The sequence below is a fragment of the Chanos chanos genome, chromosome 4 (assembly GCF_902362185.1).
Source record: "Chanos chanos chromosome 4, fChaCha1.1, whole genome shotgun sequence".
Taxonomy (NCBI): Eukaryota; Metazoa; Chordata; class Actinopteri; order Gonorynchiformes; family Chanidae; genus Chanos; species Chanos chanos.
In genome coordinates, this window is record NC_044498.1 from 39,207,020 (window position 1) to 39,226,209 (window position 19,190).

General features: G+C 39.7%; 2 protein-coding genes across 2 annotated transcripts; one reads left to right on the top strand and one right to left on the bottom strand.

Annotated features, from left to right (window-relative positions):
* Positions 1–7,448: 7,448 nt before the first annotated feature.
* mkks (MKKS centrosomal shuttling protein) lies at positions 7,449–10,025 on the top strand. Its single transcript, XM_030773031.1, has 4 exons — positions 7,449–8,433; positions 8,689–8,870; positions 9,212–9,322; positions 9,612–10,025. Exons 1-4 carry the CDS (start codon positions 7,449–7,451, stop codon positions 10,023–10,025), a joined length of 1,692 nt encoding a protein of 563 aa, XP_030628891.1.
* Positions 10,026–10,841: 816 nt separating this feature from the next.
* On the bottom strand, positions 10,842–14,771 carry srd5a2b (steroid-5-alpha-reductase, alpha polypeptide 2b). The gene is made up of 5 exons (XM_030772851.1): positions 14,497–14,771; positions 12,569–12,732; positions 12,238–12,339; positions 11,164–11,314; positions 10,842–10,908 (listed from the first exon to the last, which is right to left on the bottom strand). Exons 1-5 carry the CDS (start codon positions 14,769–14,771, stop codon positions 10,842–10,844), a joined length of 759 nt encoding a protein of 252 aa, XP_030628711.1.
* Positions 14,772–19,190: the final 4,419 nt, after the last annotated feature.

Here is a 19,190-nt window from a genome sequence, read left to right on the forward strand (position 1 = left end):
GGAAAGACACATTATCTGAACAGTTCCCACCTGTAAATCTGTCTGCTTTCGTTACCGTGTAGCACACACTGAGCCGGCGCACCGAGTTTGCTCTGCGACTGCCGCGAACAGCACTTGAAAGACGGAATAATTCATGCGGGATTCCACAGGCTCTCCGTCACCGCGTCAGCGACAATAAGTCACCAGGCGGTTCCAGGCCAGATATGTCACCGCCGCTTAAGTTGCCGTTACATCTCTCTCCGCCAGTCTGATTATGTTTTACACATGAGTGCAAGAAAGCGGGCTGTCAGTGAGAGCCAATCCATTCCTGTGTCTAACTAACCTCCTCAGACCACCCACTAAGGGACAGAGAGGAGTGGGGACTGCGCTCCTCCAAAGAGTCCTAATGTGCCCAAAATGTCAACACCTGAACGCTGAGATTAATGCAAAAAAAAAACCTAAAGCATGCAGACACACCGCACACAAACCGAGATGAACGAAGACAAAGCGAGAGGGGGGGAAAAGACAGGAAAAAAAAAAGGTGTGCAGAAACAGAGATGTGGAGGTAAGATAGCCAAGACGGATGGATATTCAAGGGGGAGAGAGAGGGAGACAGAGGAAGAGAGAGACACTTTCAGATGAATACACCGATACCCTCTTCCTCTGCTACAAATCAGATAAAGGTGAATTTGAAACAGAAATGAGCTTACATTAAACAGTTCCTGCACAGAGAGGTGCATAACTGTGCCCTTGAGTGGGGACTACAGGACCACTCTGGCCTGCATGAGTAATGAGCTTGGTCTGACTTTCTCCGGGGCCAGCTGTAGGGGTGACGTGAGAAAGTGAATTAAAAGGGTGTGTAGGGTAAGACCTATTGTTTAGCTGCCACACACTCTGGCACGGTGCCTTTTCTCTTCTCTCTCCCTCTATTACTCCACTCCACTCCACTCCTCTCTCTCTCTCTCTCTCTCTCTCTCTCACTCTGCTCATAAGTAGTGATTTACATCTGCCGGCACTCAAGGAGTCTCCAATGATTGAGTTAATAAAACTTCTTCAACATACTCATTTGGCTTTTAACCTCCTAATTCATTTCCAGTCAAGCAGGATTACAGTACGTTATTAGCACAGAGACAGTTGGGCAGAGTCAATTTCACTGCCAAATAGCTTTGTTTTTCCTACATGAAAGCATATTTTTCTTCAAATTTTCCCTTTGTATACAAGAAAGAAACAGACAGGACTTAACCAAAATTGGGTGGACAAGGCGCCCCCTTGTGATGGACTGAAAAATCTCAACAAATAAAATCTACAGAGAAATTAATGAGCAGTGCCTATCAAGATTGATGGCTCCCAGTACAAAGCGGCAGATTAAATATCATCTAATACAAGTTATTGCTCCTGCCTATTCAGTTATATATGTGGCCATTCACAGACCATAAACCTTTGTTTTTCAGCATAAACTCTTCATGTCATTGATGGAAGGATCTGTTGAACTACACTGAATGTCATGTCTGTTTGTGTATCAGTTCTGTCAAGCTGATGTTTGTACATGTACATAGCAAATTTCTGCAGAAAATGAAAAGCTTCTGTGCTTAAATCATGCATATCGGTGAGGGATACAACACTATTCATTCTGTCCAGTTTCTCCTTAATGTAAAAGAATGTCATAAAGAAAGACTCTCAGCAAAGAAAAAAAAAAAAAAACACGCAAAATTAATGCATGGATATAAATACACCATGTGACCTTCAGTGTTGCTTTAAATCACCACTTTAAGTGGTTGTGTCTGTAGCAGAGAAGAGGCTCAGCTTTGGCATCGGTCCCAAAGCATAAACGAAAAAAAAAAAAAAAGACAGACAGACAGAGAGCTCCTTATGTGTTGGGACACTATATGTATATGTAGGGACAGCTCATCCTATAGATCTATTTGCATCTCTTTTGCCTTTTTGTGTTGTGCCAGACTGACCAGCGGTTTCGGCTGAGCGGTTGGCGTGGGAACCGGTGGCGAGGATGGATGGAACCTGTCAATCATTCAGTGAAAGGACGGCAATGTCTTGTGTTTAGACCTCCTCAACTGACTGACTCTGGACTTTGGATTTGCTTTGCTATCACTATTTTTTTCCTTCTCTTTTGAAATCTGAAATATGCGGTTACAGCTGAGGAGAAGAATGTTCCCAGTCTTGAACAGGCATTTTTATCCCGTCTGTGAGAACTGTAAGACTATGGGACGGCTTGTGGGAATCATATGAGTTATGAGTCCGGCGTCAGCCTTTGAGTGCGAGGTGAACACATAATTAATTTTTGAGTTTAGGACAAACGCAGGCTCAATCAATGCCTATGATTAGGACAGACACACCTAATGTTCTCCAGCTGAAGCTTCTCTGTGTGAGCTCTGTGACATCCATGCCTGCCTGATTGGGTTTGTTTTTTTGGCCCCGAGCCAGACAGCGCAATTTTAGCTGTCTTTATAGCATTAGCGCACAGACAGATACCACTGGAGCTTTCCACTGGACAAATATTTGATAGTCACACTTGCGTAAACAGCATATGATTCTTTGGCGTTGGCAGCCTCTGGGAGAAAATACACAGGAAAACCTAGGTCATTCAAACATATTTTAAATATTTGTTTCAATCAGCATAAACTAAATTCAGTTCAATCAGTTTCTATACATGTACCTCTGTATGATTAGGCATAATATGTCTCAGCATGACTGAAATGTCAACTACGAAAAAAGGACTATGTGTCTGTGACAGACTGTCCTGACAGAAATCAAAAACAAACAGCTCAGCCTGTTACAAAACCTGTTCTAATTCAAAATCCTGAGACCCTGAATTAACCTGACTATGACCTTTAACCTCAGAGTTGTTGTTATAATTTCTGTTGGCTATCTTTAGAACAGGATCAAGAAATCAGTCCAGTGATATACACCAATCTCTGAGAGGGGCATTAGAAAGACAGTGATTCAAAGTTAGGATGTAGAGGAGGCGCCCCCAAACAACTAGGCCAATCCTATGCAGTTGCCACTCAAGGGAAAACATTCATGACTGTGGCGTGAGGAACAGAGAAAAGAAACAGTTCCCAATGTTATCTAATACCAGCTCCATTCTTACATGGTCTTTTGTTAGCAGGCATTAGCCGTGAATGGACCTAAATCTTTTTTGGACATAGAGAGCCTGGTCTCATTCTTCTCTTCAAATGAGTATTTCTGTGTCTGATCACTACGACCTGCCAACAACACAAAATGACAAAAGACGTTTAGCACAAAAGGTGTTAACACAGACCTTTCTCTAATCAAAGTCCACACCCTGACCCAGTGAAGCTTGAATCTGTTTCTGCCTCTAATCGTTTGTGTGTAAATAAGTGGTGGAGCAACCCTAAAGCTGATTCTTTTCTTTTTTTTTTTTTCCTTCCACGGCTCTGGTCTGCATCACTCTCAGCTCCCAAGACACTACTACCTTCCCTTATCTCTCTCTCAGAGTCTCTCCCTCCCTCCCTCCATCTCCCTCTCCCTCTTCCTCACTCCCTCCCTCCCTACACCCGCCTAGCTGCACTCTTCACCAAGCTAAGCAGCGGGCCCAACGGTGAGCACGACGGTGAGCAGCGCTGCCTCCACTCCACCCTCTCTCCACCCTTGTTCCACAGCTATCGCTACATATGAGGGCCAGACCTACTTTCCCTGCACTTAGCTCGGAGGCTAACATTAACCAGCTGCAGATGTTTACAATGAGAAAAGAAAAGAAAAGAAAAGAAAAAAAAAAAGACAGGGCAGCATATGTGGTCTCACTCAATAAAACTCGCCCCTCCTTCCAAACCCTTTCCCACCCCCCTTAAAAAAAAAAAAAAACGACCTCTTTCTCTCTCCCTTTCTCTGTCTCCCTGAGACACAGGTTTGCGAGCAATCTACAGAGCCCTAAGGACCTCTTTAGATCAGTGGGTGTATCCACTTTCAGGCTCAGTCGTCTTGGTCTTAACTTGCTGTTTTTGCGTGGCATGAGTCATCCAATATTCCCTTGAGAAGTTCAGCAAGTTTTGAACAAAATAAGATGAATATATCAAAATGATTAAGCCGTTGTATTTACAGAGATTCTGTGAAGTGTACAGTGGTTTTGTCAGCAAAAGGTTCTCTTTATTTGGGATGTTAGCACACCTGAGTGCCCTTCCTTTTTATGGTACAGGACACAACCCAAGAGCGGAATTCCAGCAGCAAGAACAGACAAGAACATCACCAGGTAACTCTAAGCAAACAACACAGAAGAAGGAGGATCCCATGGGTACTTATAAATAGAAAATGAGCAAAACAAGAGAAACAGACTCCAGGTCCTGTTATATGACATAAAACAGTTACAATTCATTGCTCTATTGTCCTCTCTCTCTAAAGAATATGGCCAGTAAGGCCTGTCATCGTCCACACACTAAATCTTACCATGTGCCTCCATTCAATTTGGAGGTGACAAAATATTTCCTCTGTTCTTTCACAACAGAGCAGAAGACGCTAAAAGATCCAAGTGTGTGGTCTAAGACTGTGGTGCATCGACTAGAGAGGGAACCAGGCATATAAAACAGACCAGACCCATCTGTCATACTACCAAACACCAAAAAATTCTAACACAAAAACAAGAGCCCTATATTCCTACGTCCTCTATGCCAGACAGATTAAAAAAAAAAAAAAAAGAAAAAAAAAGTTGGACACAATTTAATAAAAAGCAGATTGCGATTCTCTCTTTTAAACAGTCAGTGTCCTTTGAGGCGTTGCATATCGGTCCTCCCGGGGGCGGTCTACGGAATCCTAGGCTCTGAGGCCACAACCCACCTCAGTGTGATTGGCCTATCACCTACCACAGCTTCTCTGACCAGTCAGAGCACAGAGCGAAGAGCTTCAGAAACATGGCAGGAACTTGTCTTATAAAACTGCGTTCATGAGATACAACACAGAGTGTGACCTGCACAAAAAAAGCAAACATTCAGGGAGTGACTCTCTATCTGGACCTCACTGTCTAATTACACTCATGGAGCAGCGCGAGTGTACTAGTGTGTACCAGTGTGGGTTATTAAGGAGGTTCAGACTGCTTATTCCATTCCGGGAAAGTTCATACCCTCAGCAAACCAGTTTGGGAATAGTGTTTTTTCAGTTGAAGCTGAAAACTGTGTCAGCTGATGCTATTGTTCAAATCCATATTTCTGGTTTTCTGTGGTTGCTTTGTGGCATGTGACAAAGACTGAGTTTTTTTTTCAAGGAAAAATGACACGATAGAATTGTTATGTGTCGTTACGTGTCAAGGAATGAATGATTAGCCTATTGATATTTGGCTGCACCACTCTGCTGCAATGAAAATATTGGGGTAAAAGAGGAGAAAGAGACAGCAGAGGAGAGAAACAGAGTGAGACAGAAAGAATCTAGCCAATGTCTAGCCTTTGGGACATCCTTGGAATTAATGTGGATGTGAGTGATCCACACAAGCATTCAGAGTCTTGGGTCAAAGCCCTCAGTAAATGAAATGTCAACAAAGCAGTTAGCCTCAGGCTTTCCCAGATCTTCATGCAAACATCTGATGCACATTATGTTGACATACATTCATCTAGAGATTTCAAACGGATGAATGGTCTGTGCTAGTTCAGCACACAGACAGCAAAAGAATCAACAAAAGCAAAATATTCAGAATTCATAAAGACCTGATCAGAGATGCAATACAAGTAATGATTCAAAGGAACCACAAGTTGATGTAAAATACATCAGCTTCTATGGAAGTATAAGGACATATGCAAAATACAGCTATCTGGTTGCCTGTGGATCACCTCCCAAATTACAATATAAACTATTACACATTAGGTACACAATAATAAGTTCTGATGCGTCTTCCTGCAAAGACGTTGATGATCACAATGGTTTTGCACAGCTGCAGCTTCAGATTCCCATTCCTGAGACGACACCTCCCTCTAGCGTCCTGAGACTTTTGTTTCTATACATACACAATACATCTTGGTATGTAATTATGGAGGTATATAACAATCAGACACAAAAAAAGAAGTGTTCATATAAGCTTGTGCACGTCACACTGTTCCTAGCGGCAACATACTCCAGTCTATTGGTGGCAGTTGACGATAAGAGAGTTCAACGTTAAAAGCGTTAGAAGTAAGAAAAACATTCTGAAAACGATTAGCTGTCAAACTAGTATGCCACACAATTCAACTGGAATGCCAAGGAAAAGGAGAGATATGACTATTTTACATTTTTACATTGCCTGTTCTCTGATGGTCTTCACAACAATTGCTCCTAACAATGCAATGTTTCTAGGCGTGGTATAAATAATTGAAACTTAAACTTAGAATGCATTTCCTACCTTAACAACGAACTTGTTATGCTGCATGGTGAGTATGAAGGGCACCTTAGGAGGACAGCAAAAAATACGAGAGAGAGTGAGAGAGAGAGAGATCGCACCATTATTGATATAACATTGTTGCTGACTCCTCTGTATTAAATGTATCACAGAGGTTGGGTATTGGACAAGAAAGACAGCCGCTGAATTTCACGATTCCCGATGAGAACTCAAAAGTATTGTCATTGTATAAGCAACCACAGGTTCATAAACACCCATAACTGACCGCTAAAGTATGAAAGTGTCGTATGTCTGTTGCTAAACATTCGGAAGTACACTTGGTTGAATCTCCGTAACAACGGTTGGAAAGCAAACGTTAGCTTGGTAGCAAGCCATAAATCCGTTTTTGAATTTGAACGTGTTTCTCTGGTGTATGCGTGTAGAGTTATGGCTCTAATTACAAGCCTCATACAGACAAGAATGTAAAATTTTCTTTTACCAGAAATTATATTATATCAGAGGCTTCCGCTGCCCTGGTATTTACCCACTATTTTTCCGCCTCCAGTTTGAAAGTTGACCATGTGATCTTGAAGCCCCAGGAGGTATAATGTTGTCATAGTTACAAACAGAAAACTAGAATATTGCCTGACTGTTTTACCAAATACATAGTGTTGTTTACGGCATTTAATGTGAAAAAACGTTGAACCGCCAATTATGTCATACTTTATATCATATATCACGTACACATATATTGACTATAATTTATTAATGATTTAAACATACTTTATTTGGTAATTGAAAACAGGCAAATGGAGACTTGTCCAATTCGAGGACCTCACGCCGTCTCAACTACGCGTCCCGTTTACTTTTACATGTTTGTTGATTTCTAGAAATAAGCATTCGATATGATGACTACTCTGTTCTAACTGATGTGCAGTACGAATAGCCTTTAAATTTACTGGTGAGAGCAATTTGCTTAAAAGCTCAAACTCCTCACCCCGACTGTTCCGTGTTTCCCCTCTCTCAGTTTAGTACGTGGTCAGAGGTCTAATTGGGTCATTCAAGCTCATATGTGTGCAATATAATCAGCCCGCGTTATTGCCGGAATCAGAACGCTGAAGAAGAATGACTGTATAGGACAGTAGAGTATTTAGAGAATATGTCCCGACTTTGCAAGAAAAAACCGTCGGTTTTCACAGACGATCCGCTTGCGAACAGTCAAGTCTGTCAAAAGTTAACCCTGCTGGGACGCATTGTCTCTTCATCATATGGTCCACATGGCGGATTGAAGCAAGTCCACAACAATGTCGGCGGACACGTTGTGACCACCTCCACGTCATCGGTTTTACTTAAAGAAATTCAAGTTTCTGAACCACTATTAAAACTTATAACAACTGCCATCCTTAATCACACAGAGCGTTTCAGCGAATGTGGATTGTTTGCAGCAATCCTCTGCTTGGGACTCATTAACAATGCAAAGAGACTGGACCTCAGAACCAGCGTCGCAATCAAAGTGTATAATCATCTACTGGAAGCATGTAACCGGTACCTTAGTGAGGACAAATGTATTTGCAAGGTCCAAATTGAATTCAGTAGTTGTCAATTACTTGTCACTTTAGCCCAAACTGTAATTACCAGCAAACCAGCCTGCATGTTGACCTCGAAAGAGGCACAGTATGTGAGCTCTCTGGTCGTCCAGTCTTTCCTCCGAAGTGTTCCTTGTGACTCTCCAGGAAAAGTGTGTTTCGGTAGAACTGTTATATTATCCATTGAGGGCGAGTCAGTGGAAGATTCTGCAGTTTTCCCAGGTTTGCTGGTGGAAATGCCAGAAATGCTTCGTTCTGCTGAGTTGGAGAGATATGGGCCTGGTCTGTATAAGTTAGTACTGTTCAGTACTTCACTGGCAGGGGATCTGTCTGAGATTGGAGAAGCAACTATAGAAATTCATGCAGGAGTTAACCCAGAGGGCATGGTGCTGGACCAACTTCTGAAACTTGGGGAACAGACGGTCAGAGATGAAGTGAGTGTGTTTGCATGTCAGAAAGTTATCCATCCCGTCTTACAGCAATACCTGAGGGAACATGGAGTTGTGGTGATAGAGAGGCTTGGACGTGCTCTCATGGAACCAGTCTGCCAGCTCACAGGTCAGTCATGCTTAGAGTTTTTAACCATTTCTTTCTCTGCACTGATTTCCTACGGTATAATTTCCGTTATAAATATGCCCACTTTGTTTGTTACTGCTGCTGTGAGTGATAAAAAAAAAAAAAACGGTTATTGAAATATGAAGTATATTAAAGAAATTTCAATGTTTCACATCCAGGTGTCTGGATTTGAGCACTTAAATGTTAATATCTTGAAACAATGCAAACTGTGATTAGAATTCTTCTCCTCTGGCACAGGTGCACAGGAAGTAGCCTCACTGTACTCCCCAGTCCCACCCGAAGCATATGGGCAGATCAGAGGACTCTGTGTCAGGAGGTGTGGATCCAGAGAGCTGCTCCATCTGCTCCCCTCTGGTGACCAGGCAGTGTCAACCATGCTGCTCTGCCACAGGAATGAAACAGTGCTTGATGAATTGAAGGTACGATGGGATGATAGTAAGATCTCTATACATATAAGACAGAGAGAGCAGAAAAATATCCAAGTACAAAGGTCCGAAAGATGATAGCTGGGGAGTACTTGGGCTTTTCTAAAAGTTCTTGTTGCCTGATGATTGTCTGTTACAGGCTATACAGGAAACAAGCATTTTTATTTAAAAAAAAAAAAAAAAAACAGTGTTCACAGGCACGCAGTGGGGCATGGTAAGGGGCATGCAGTGTTTTTTTTGTTTTGTTTTGTTTTTTTTGTTTGTTTGTTTTTTTATAAATCTTTGGATTTTTCTTGTCCTTTAATGAAGCGTGTATGTATTTCTTGTACACACAGGTGGTGTGTAAGAAGGCTGAGCATGTGCTGAGGCTGACACTAAAGGATCCTTGGGCTCTGTTAGGAGGAGGCTGCACAGAGACACTCCTGGCTGCTTACATCAGACACACAGTATGCTCTCTCTTCTCCTATCTCATTTTCTAGTGCACATACTAATGATTTCCAAATACAGAGATTAAACTATGATAGAAAAAGCAGTGCTTACTACACCGATTTGTACTCATTTATTTCTGTTTGTAAAAAGCTTGACCTTTACGTCTGATACAGTGACAATTTATTATTACTCGTTCAGTATATGGGTACAGGCATAAGTGCATTTGCATAGGGTTTGTTGTCAGTGAAGCACCAATTTTTAAGGATTTCCTCTACGTTTGTTTGTGTTCGTGGTTTATTTCTACAGAGCCAGGGTACACATCCTGATGTATTGTCAGCTATGGGCATCTCTCGCTCAGAGTTGCTGCTGGGCGTGGATGCGTTCTGCCGTTCTCTGGAGTCGGTGGCTCTCTCTCTACGACAGCATGGACAGGACTGTCTCATTGACCTTTCTCATGCTCACAACTGGCTCTCCCACTTAGACACTCAGGGTAGCGGTCCCGTTTCCTGCGGCTGTGGCCTTATAGAGATCAAGTCGGATATGAATTGGACACCTTTAAACACAGGTTATGATCCTTTTCTGCCCGCTCCCATTACAAACTCGACATCTCAGCCACGGGTGTTAGACTCTTTCTCAGCAAAAGTCAATGCGTTGAATGTTGCCGTGGAAATAGCCAACCTTATTTTGGATGTGAAGTGTATCATAAGAGATGTTAATTAAGTTGATTTATTTATTTTGAATCACTGTCTTTTATGTTTGTTTGTCTGGAACACAGGGTGAAGAAAACAGATTATTGTAGTTGAATGTTTTGTTCTCAAGTGTGGTGACTAGATTTTAACATGTGGTGTTTATTGGAACTGATCCCATGTCTGTGAATTTATGCAGAATGAAAGAACCGTGGTCTTTTTCAGTGTTCACCATCTATTTATTATTAACTTATGAGCTGTTTAAAAACATGTTTACTGTCATACAATTTTTTTTTTTTTTTTTTAATCAAGTTCTGGTCCGGATCTTATTATTTTTGTGTGCTTACCTTGTAGTTTGGAATACTACTACTAATGATAATAATAAAAGTCCCAACTAGCAGTGAAAATGAAGAGACAACACCCGACAACAACTTAAAAAAGGAAACTTTTATTTTCTCTGGTTTGCAGAGGGTTTCTCTGGTTTTCTTTCTATTGTTAAATTCAATGCTGGAGACCCATACTGTTTATATGTGGAGATAAACTAAAAGAGGCTTCTGTTATTATGTAAATCTGACTTACTAGAGTAGTAAGTAGTAACACTTATTTATAGAGTAACAACACTTGTGCTGAGACCTTGACACAAGTTATGATTGCGAGGTTATTTATGCAAAGTGATTCAAGTACGTTGTACTATACTAGTGACTGTAAACAACTGTGAAAAAGAACACTTTGAAAAAAAACAGAGAATGCACACAGCCATTTTCCTATTATGTACATTAAGGTGCTTTAGTGAGGTTTGCCCGTTTTTGGAGAGGACTACAGAGGCATTCCCTCTCTTCTTTGTCCATCCTTAAAAGATGAAGGGAATAAGAGGTTTCCGTGATCTGGGATAATCTTTGAATTTCTCAAGGTAGAACCTGGACAGTTTCAGAGAGACCATGGTTAGACTTTATGGTCACACATTTCTGAGTGATTTTTAGCTAGAAGTTGCTTTTCTGGGTTTTTTTTTTTTTTTTACTTAAAACACAGATTAGATTACTGCTGTCAGGTAACAGGATTTTTTTTCTATTCTGTAGTGCTGAAATATGTGTCCTGCTTTTAATTTCAATCTGACTTGCTAGGTTCTTTCACAACATTCTAAAATGTTGTGAAAAGACATAAAAATTGGATACCTGTGGTGGTGGTATGCTCTTGGTCCTATGAAACATATGCTGAAAAAAGCGAAAGAGAATGCAGGCAGGGACCAGGTTGCAATGGCATAACCCAACCACTCCACTGTCTCCCCAAAGTAATTTGCAGCAGACACATACTCAAACAGGCCACCTGGATATAAGGAATGACATTGTCTCAACATTTCATATTGCTAAGTTGCATTATTGAAATGATCTAAAAGAGATCAACTGAAAAACAGTAATTATGGAGTCCAAGCAGATGAGCCTTCAAATATTTTCCAGTAACTGAATTTACTTGGAATCAAATTTTCAACTTCAGTAAATTGCTTTTGCATTCTGATTCATAAGTATTTTGACTAAAGAGTTACCTAGATTCTAGTTTCACCAACAGGGAAAAAATTGACAGGGGGAAATATGACAGTCACACACACACACAAGACGAATTGACTGGAGTGCTCAAGGAGTTATGGGTATTTTCACTGTATTGTTGACCTAGGCATCAGATGCACCAAATTTGGTATGGTGCTTTATAATCAGAAAGAAGTACGATGAATATGGTGAATATCACACAGTGTGATTGGGGTGACAGAGACGTCAAAGTGCCCACTCAAAATGATTATTTTGCGGTGGGCATATTGTTACCACAGTTCTTTTGATTAATTTTTGATGAAGCACCTCCTTAGATGGCGCATGGTAAATGTCATGCTGATCAGACAAATGGCCTGGGAGATGTTTTTCTAAAAATGTTTTTGAAAAAACCTAAGAAAAGGTGTAATATCCACTATGGCAGAAATAGGGGGATGTCTTTTTAATTTTTTTTTCCCCTGAGGCCTAATAGTCAGTAAGTTATTACCAACTAGATGATCAGCTCAATTTTACAAACCTGTCTAGAGCAGGGCATTCAGATTAGATTAGTTTCTTAGCTTTATGAATACAGACACTTTTAGGGAGGAAAAATGATAGTAATTTAAAAGATACATAGCAGAACAATAAATACCAGCACCTTTCTGCTTGGACCCATAATAAAAATGCCATAATATCAGTCATAAATGATTTCTTCATTTGTAATTCTACCTCTTGGGATCCTATAGATGATTTCACCAGGTTTTCGTAAATTACGCAGAATATTGTCACTGTGGATATTGATGGCCATCCCCAAGTAAAATATCATTAAACCTGGAAAAAAGACGCTACAAACATCAACTCTAACCATCTTACCCAACTGTTTAAAAATTACGCTTTCACTGTAACAGTTATCCATTACTTATTAGACACAAAAATAGCAACACTGCAACTATGAGTACAGGGCTGTATAATATTAGACTTGTATAATATTACCTCATAAATACAAACAGATAACATTGGGTCAGTAACTGAAGATTATTCTAGACTGTTGTTGGCTTACCTGTCACCATACAAGTAGTGGACGGGTATGTCTGATCATAAGCAGCACAGTGCATTAGGTAGTGAGCCTGAAGGAAGCCGTTGACAGAACAGAAGAACATTGCTGTCACCATTATACCAAATGGATATGGTTGTCCTCTGGTCAGCAAAGAGTAGATAAAGGTCCTGAAGACCATGGAGAATAGTGTGACATATGTGATAATGGAAGCATTCTTTTACCATTTCATTCCTGCATGTTCCACACTTCAGTGACCGGTGATATACTTCACTTGACTGTAAGATTTGCTGCTAGTATGACATTATGGATGGCAGTTGTCTGATATCTTTATAATTTACATATTCTTTACCTTCCCAATTTGAAATTCTAGGTTTCTGTTAGATCATTATTAGCTTACGGTGACTATGAACTTGTTTGTTGTTTAATTTTCTTGATTACCCTAAACACAAAGGAGCAAGCTCAATTTTTTTATAGTAAGCTGGACCTTTGATTTTGATATTGACCATAAAAGAAGTGGTCCAAAGATTTTCTGTACACTGGTCTTGTTCCTCTCTTCCTGATTCTCTATTTTGATTGTTTTGTTGGCATAGACTTGTTTTAGACCTAACCTATGATTTTTCAACTACTGCCATTCATCAGTTGATTCCTATGTTATTTACCTATTAGATCAAGATACACCTTCCAAAGCTTTTGTAATTTCAGGGCTTTATTCACCAGATTATGTGTACATGTTCAGACCAGTTCATTAAAGGCTTACCAAAGCCTTGGGTCATATTGTATGTATTAGGGTCTTCACTGTGGGGTTACTCGTGTGGCAACATTCCTCTGAGTGCCCCTTAGATTAGCACAGTCAGACTCTTTTCTCTGTATTTACAATGCATTGTCTTGAATCATTTAGGCCAGATAGCAAATTGGATTCAGGTCTCCAAAAATTTGGTTTGAAAATGCTAAGAAAGGATAACTCTGCGATTGAAACGTGATGATTTTCTACTTCTCCTGTCTCATTTATATGGTACTGTTTCCACAGAGCCCAAAATATCCCATACAATCATATATTTAGCTGGTTGAGACAGAAGCCTCTCCATAAAAACAAGCAATAAACACATTACTATTTATAAAAGACAGTAGAAGAGATAAATAAGTCAGCAGGATGGAATTAACCTAAAACGTTTTATGTTATCATGTGCAATTGTCATTAACTCTCTGAGATTTCTTTTTTTTTTTTTTCACTTTTACCCATGACACAGTTTAGAACATGTCACATATCGTTGTCTGTATAAATACAATTATCTATTTGCAAAATTTTAGAAATGCTTCCCTTTTTTTTTTTTTTTTTTTTTTTTACATTGTTCTCATTAACAATATGATAATACTCTGCATTGATCAGTTACTGTCAAAACAAACTGCTTGGAATTTTTAATGTTTTTAATGTTTTTAATATCTCATAACAACACCAAAACAATTGCTTTGTTTACTCTGCTGTAAAACATAGTTAATCCCGTTAGGGTTTATCTTCACTGAAAGAATCTTCACAGCTGGCTAATTCATCACAATAGAATTAGCCTGCTGAAAAATCCCTCTATGCGTAGCAGATTCTATTTTATATCTATATCCAGCTGTTGCCATATTTAACTACATGCAAGATAATTTTAGAAAACAATACGCAAGAGTGTATTCTGAGTGGCAGTGGCCTATTGGATTGAGATTCCACACCAGCAGGATAGCTGGTTTAAATGTCTCTCCCCTTCCTCTTGTTCTTGCTGTTGTCTTAAGTAAAACATTTGGTAAGTCACTCCAAGCGTGCTGTGACATGGTATCCCTGTCATGGCAAAAGTATTCAATGTTCCTACTCAGATTAAAGAAAGGATTAAAACATTTTACAGTACAATTATATTCTGTTACAATTCCTTATACTGTAGCTCATAGCCTACCTTTGGAAGTAGTGTATACAAAAGGTGCAGAGGAGCAGGTAGCTCCCAGTACCATGAGGTCCACTGGAGGTCAAGAATAAGAGCAGAGGTACCAGGAGGGCAGGCAGCTCTTGTAGGAACCAAGCCAGCCTGGCTGGCACCATCCAGACACTTGTAGAGAAACCCACATAGCGGCCATAAGAGGCATGAAACCTCAGAAGAGAAGCAAAGTGCATTGCCCCAGCCAGGATCAACCCCCAGCTCAGACACTGTACCAGGAACTTGTGACACAGCATTTCAGACTCATTCAGTCCCAGTCCTGGTGGCAGTGTGTGACAGCCTGGTCTCACCCTGTCTGAAAAAGAGAGGCGGTCCTCAGCAATGCTGTAACAAAAAGGACTCTCCTACTTTAACTCCTCCCTGAAAACAGTATGAGGTGAGAGAGCCAGACTGTAGTTTCATGCTGAAATGTGACACTAGAGCCCTGAGTGGTTGCTTATGTGTTTCAGCTTCCCCTAGAGAGAAAGTTTATTTTCACACTTATTATCTACATTCTGTCTGAGATTTCACACAGACATAATCACCACCATACAAACCCATTAAAATCGGAGACTGCTTTGAAAATTATATTAAAAGTTCAAAATTCCTAAAGGCAAAGTTCTTCTGCAGCCTATGTTTTGTCGCTATATGTCCCTCCGTATCACTGTATACCAACAGAAATGATGGGGTATTTAAAAAGACATCAAGTAAGAGTTCAATGACGTTTGCGATTATATCAACGACATCAACATAAATTACATAAATATGAAATCATGAGGCTTTACACAGGGCTAGGGGTTTGGTTTACGTTGGATTATATCAACTTTATATGATTCACAAGTCACCATTGCAGATTTGGAATGCTACTGCTTCTTCAACAGACTATAGTCTCATCAAATAAAGCATTCTACGCTCATCTGAATATTTCAAACCTCAGTCTTGATCAGAAAATGTTACTACTAGTTACAACTAGTACTAAGACATCTGCTCCACTTTGTAGTCTGGAGCTAATTTCCAGCCCCTTTCTGTAATGAAGAGGGTGCCTCTAAAACCCAAAACTGTGTGTGTGTGTGTGTGTGCACGCGCGGTGAGATTAGATGCATTACCCAAATGACAGGAAGCGTTTCTTTCATGAGTCATTGGCTGAATTGCTAACTAATTTGCACCAGTTTTTTTTTTGTTTGGTTTTTTTTTTTGTAAATATTACAGATGGATTGATTCCATGAATTTATATGTGACACATTACTATTTTAGGTATGAACTGATATTTTAAGTTTACCCAGAAAGTCAATATACTGTGAGGGTAACTGTGGGTTAAGGCCAAGCTTGAATAAGTGAAGAGTGTATCATTGTCATTTGATGATGTTATGACAAAAAAATATCTTATCACCCCAGGTTTTACAAGTAAATCAATAAATACAACCTCCTTTTGTTTCTTTAGAGCAGACTCTCCCAATCTATTCGTGAGGAACAATCTGCCCTAAGCATTCTGGATTTAGTCAACCACATGCACAACTCACTCATAAGCTGAATTAGTTGTGCTAAAGCTTATTTGAACTGGATATACAGAGTACAAGGACACCCTCCAGAATTTTCATAAATGGGCTTGAAAACTCAGATTTTTTAGTGCCGTATGGGATAGAATTTGTCAGTATTTCTGTGTGAATATAGCTGAGTGACCTAATCTGGGAACAAGTAGTTGGACGTTCTAGTTTTGATTACTTTTAATTATACTCCTAGGCTCAGCAATACTTATGCAATATGTCAAGAGTATACATTTATACAATGTGTACATTGTTATATGAGATAATGGGTTATCTCTCCTTTTTCATTCCCTTAATTTTAGTCCCATTTGTGACGTACATGTCCCTTGTGTTTTTCAGTAAAATACATACTGTAACCAGCATACTGTAATGCTGATGTAATATTTGGATAAAGGTTTTACATCACCACAGTTTACTGAATGACCACCTCCTGACCAGAGTTATGTGCTGTGAGGGCTCCGGCTGGCCTTTTCTACCTCCTAAACTGCTAAAGTTAACTCAAGTTAACCACAGAATTGATGGAATATCTGAAAGTTTCATTCAGTCAGCCACAGGAATAAAAAAGGATAATTGTTCCCTCTATAAGTCATCTGGTGTTAGGGGGGGAAAAACCCAAAACAAAACAAAGCAAAATAAAAAACCATAATAGCTTATGAGCTTATCCAATGGTCATTTTTAAGAGTGACAGATATCCCTAAGAAATATATCAGATATTTTATTCACTGACCAGCTAAACAAACCAAAAACACCAATTGAGGTTAAACTGCATTACAGTTCAGCATTAAAAAATATTTATTAAAAATAACAGTCTAATATTTATTTCCCCTTGCCGATGTTTTTTTCACTCACCATGAATACTAACCCCTAAACAGTTCCCTCCTAATAACTCACCAAGAATTGTGGAAATGAATCTGAGGGTTCTGTTGTAGTGGTGTGGTCCAATCCTTAAAAATGGGGTTGGGAAAATGGCTCCTCCTAAACCACAGCAAACTAATGGTTGTCCTCAGCAATCTGAACCCAAATCTTTCACTGCATTTTCAAGTACAATTGCTACCATTACAGAGCATGGTGACATGGGAATGACCTTTGTTTGGTTTGGCTCTGTTACTAAAGGGTGTAGCTGTAATTGACACTGACAGGTACTGTAACTCAGACTTGACTCTCAGTCTTGGATAAATACAATACCATCAAAACATCCTAGGAAAAGCCTTGTTTTAGCTCTTCTATGGGTATTCATTGAGAGGCAAACCTTGTGTCAGAGGTAGGGCAAATCTGCTCTTAATTTAAAACTTCTCCCATGTAATTTTACGTCATTAAACTACATTATATCTGATAGAACAGCTATATTATTCATCGTTTTTGTCCTACAAATTTTGTCAAAGCATGCAAGCTTTGGGCATTTTGTCATCGTCTCTTAGGAGATGAAACACATAAACTTTTCAGTAAGTTTATTGCGTTATCACTTACCTAAATGTGTGATTCTTACCTTAAATGGTGAGAATAATGCATTATAAGGCATTATAAATCACACTATGGTAAGTAGCTATGACTTAAGATAAAGACATAAGATAAATCAACTGATGACTAATCTGACATTTGCTACTTTGAGCCTGTTGTCAAACAGGCACTGAAGGGATTATTCAGTATGTTATGTGTTACCTATAAAACATCTAAGAGTACCAAAGCATTGCAGCTCTGATCTTTAACTCAACTATTATAGAAATCTGCAATGTCTTGATTCTGTGAAAGTCTGACTGAATCTGAAGGTACAACTATCTTAATAGACTCGCTTTTGTCTACCCTTCTCTCATGGCAACCGAAAGTCATGACCTTGTATTGCTAATCTTCATGTGAACGATAAAAAGAAAAAAAGCCATTGCTTTCTTTTTAAGAACACAACAGCCCAATCTGATTCCCATCTGAAACGAGTGTAAAGTGGGTTGAGCTCCAACTCTCTCAGGCCACAGGAATCCTCCAGTCACGGCATATGAAGCTAAGAATGAAATGGCTGCACGCCTTACAGATGCCTTGGCCTCCAGACACCTCTCTTGTTTTCAACACATGCTCCAAATACCAGTGACAAGGAGTGTAATTCAGCAGAGTGGGAAACACGACAGTTTATCCACATGCTGCTATGAAATCCCACCATTTCAGAGAGACTGCAGCTCTGAAATGGTGGGATTTCAGCTGTCTATGTTTTAATATATAAATTTTGTACTTGATAAAAAAAAAAAACAGATACAGTTTTCTGTCTTTTTGTCCTTCTTAACTCCTGTTGTGGGTCAGTTTGAGGATTAGGTTGTGCTGCTTAGGTTCTGTGACATTTCGTGTCTGAGTCTGCAGCTTTGTTGTTCCTTGATGTTCTCCCAAAGGAGAACAGAGTCTTTAGGTAACTCTGAATAGCACCTCATTCCCTCTTCACATCACATCAGCAGTGCATGCACGTGAGACCTAGATTCAAACAGCCAAATTCATTTATTTCACTCTACTCACTATTTTGTACTCGCAGAAAGGACATTAATTTTAAAGATAGTCTTTTTTCAATTGTTATTCTTGTTATAGAGGAAACTCTTGACCTGCTCTGCTGCAGAAGGTACAATCCTCACAGGGTTACTGGATCACTAACACCAAATTTTGGGGGATTTAATGGATTGAAATAAAGTTGAGATATTCACCAAGGAGTCGTGATTGTTACAGTTCTATAGATAGAATGTGGGTAATTTGAATTGATTCTGTGGATGAAAATTTAATGAGACATCAGTCCCAGACGCCCTAAAGTTACACACTCGGCTATGGGGTTTGCGATGGGCTGGCGACCTGTCCAGGATGTTTTCCTCGGCTTTTGCCCAATGAACGCTGGGATAGGCTCCAGCAAGCCCCCTGCGACCCTAATTAGGATAATTGGCTTACATAATGAATGAGTTATGGAGTGAAACTTTTTTTCCACTAAGATTGCAATAACAGCCCAGCTGCCACTGAACACAAAATGCAGCTGATATTTACTTTGCAAAATTTTGGTTGAGTATTTACTTTAATATTTACTCGTACCACTGGCTCTTGTAAAATACATGTGTGTATGAATGACTCCAGGTATAATGTCAGTATATTTGATTTGTGAAATCTAACCCTGAA

What these genes read in the sequence shown, in the direction of transcription:
- mkks (XM_030773031.1), top strand. Translation starts at nt 7,449, where the DNA reads ATGTCCCGACTTTGCAAGAAAAAACCGTCGGTTTTCACAGACGATCCG. An exon ending in CAGTGCTTGATGAATTGAAG is followed by an intron (nt 8,871 to 9,211) that starts GTACGATGGGAT and finishes TTGTACACACAG; the next exon opens with GTGGTGTGTAAGAAGGCTGA. An exon ending in CTGCTTACATCAGACACACA is followed by an intron (nt 9,323 to 9,611) that starts GTATGCTCTCTC and finishes TTATTTCTACAG; the next exon opens with AGCCAGGGTACACATCCTGA.
- srd5a2b (XM_030772851.1), bottom strand. Translation starts at nt 14,771, where the DNA reads ATGCTGTGTCACAAGTTCCTGGTACAGTGTCTGAGCTGGGGGTTGATC. An exon ending in TGTATACACTACTTCCAAAG is followed by an intron (nt 12,733 to 14,496) that starts GTAGGCTATGAG and finishes CATGGTCTTCAG; the next exon opens with GACCTTTATCTACTCTTTGC. An exon ending in AGAGCATACCACCACCACAG is followed by an intron (nt 10,909 to 11,163) that starts GTATCCAATTTT and finishes GAAACTGTCCAG; the next exon opens with GTTCTACCTTGAGAAATTCA.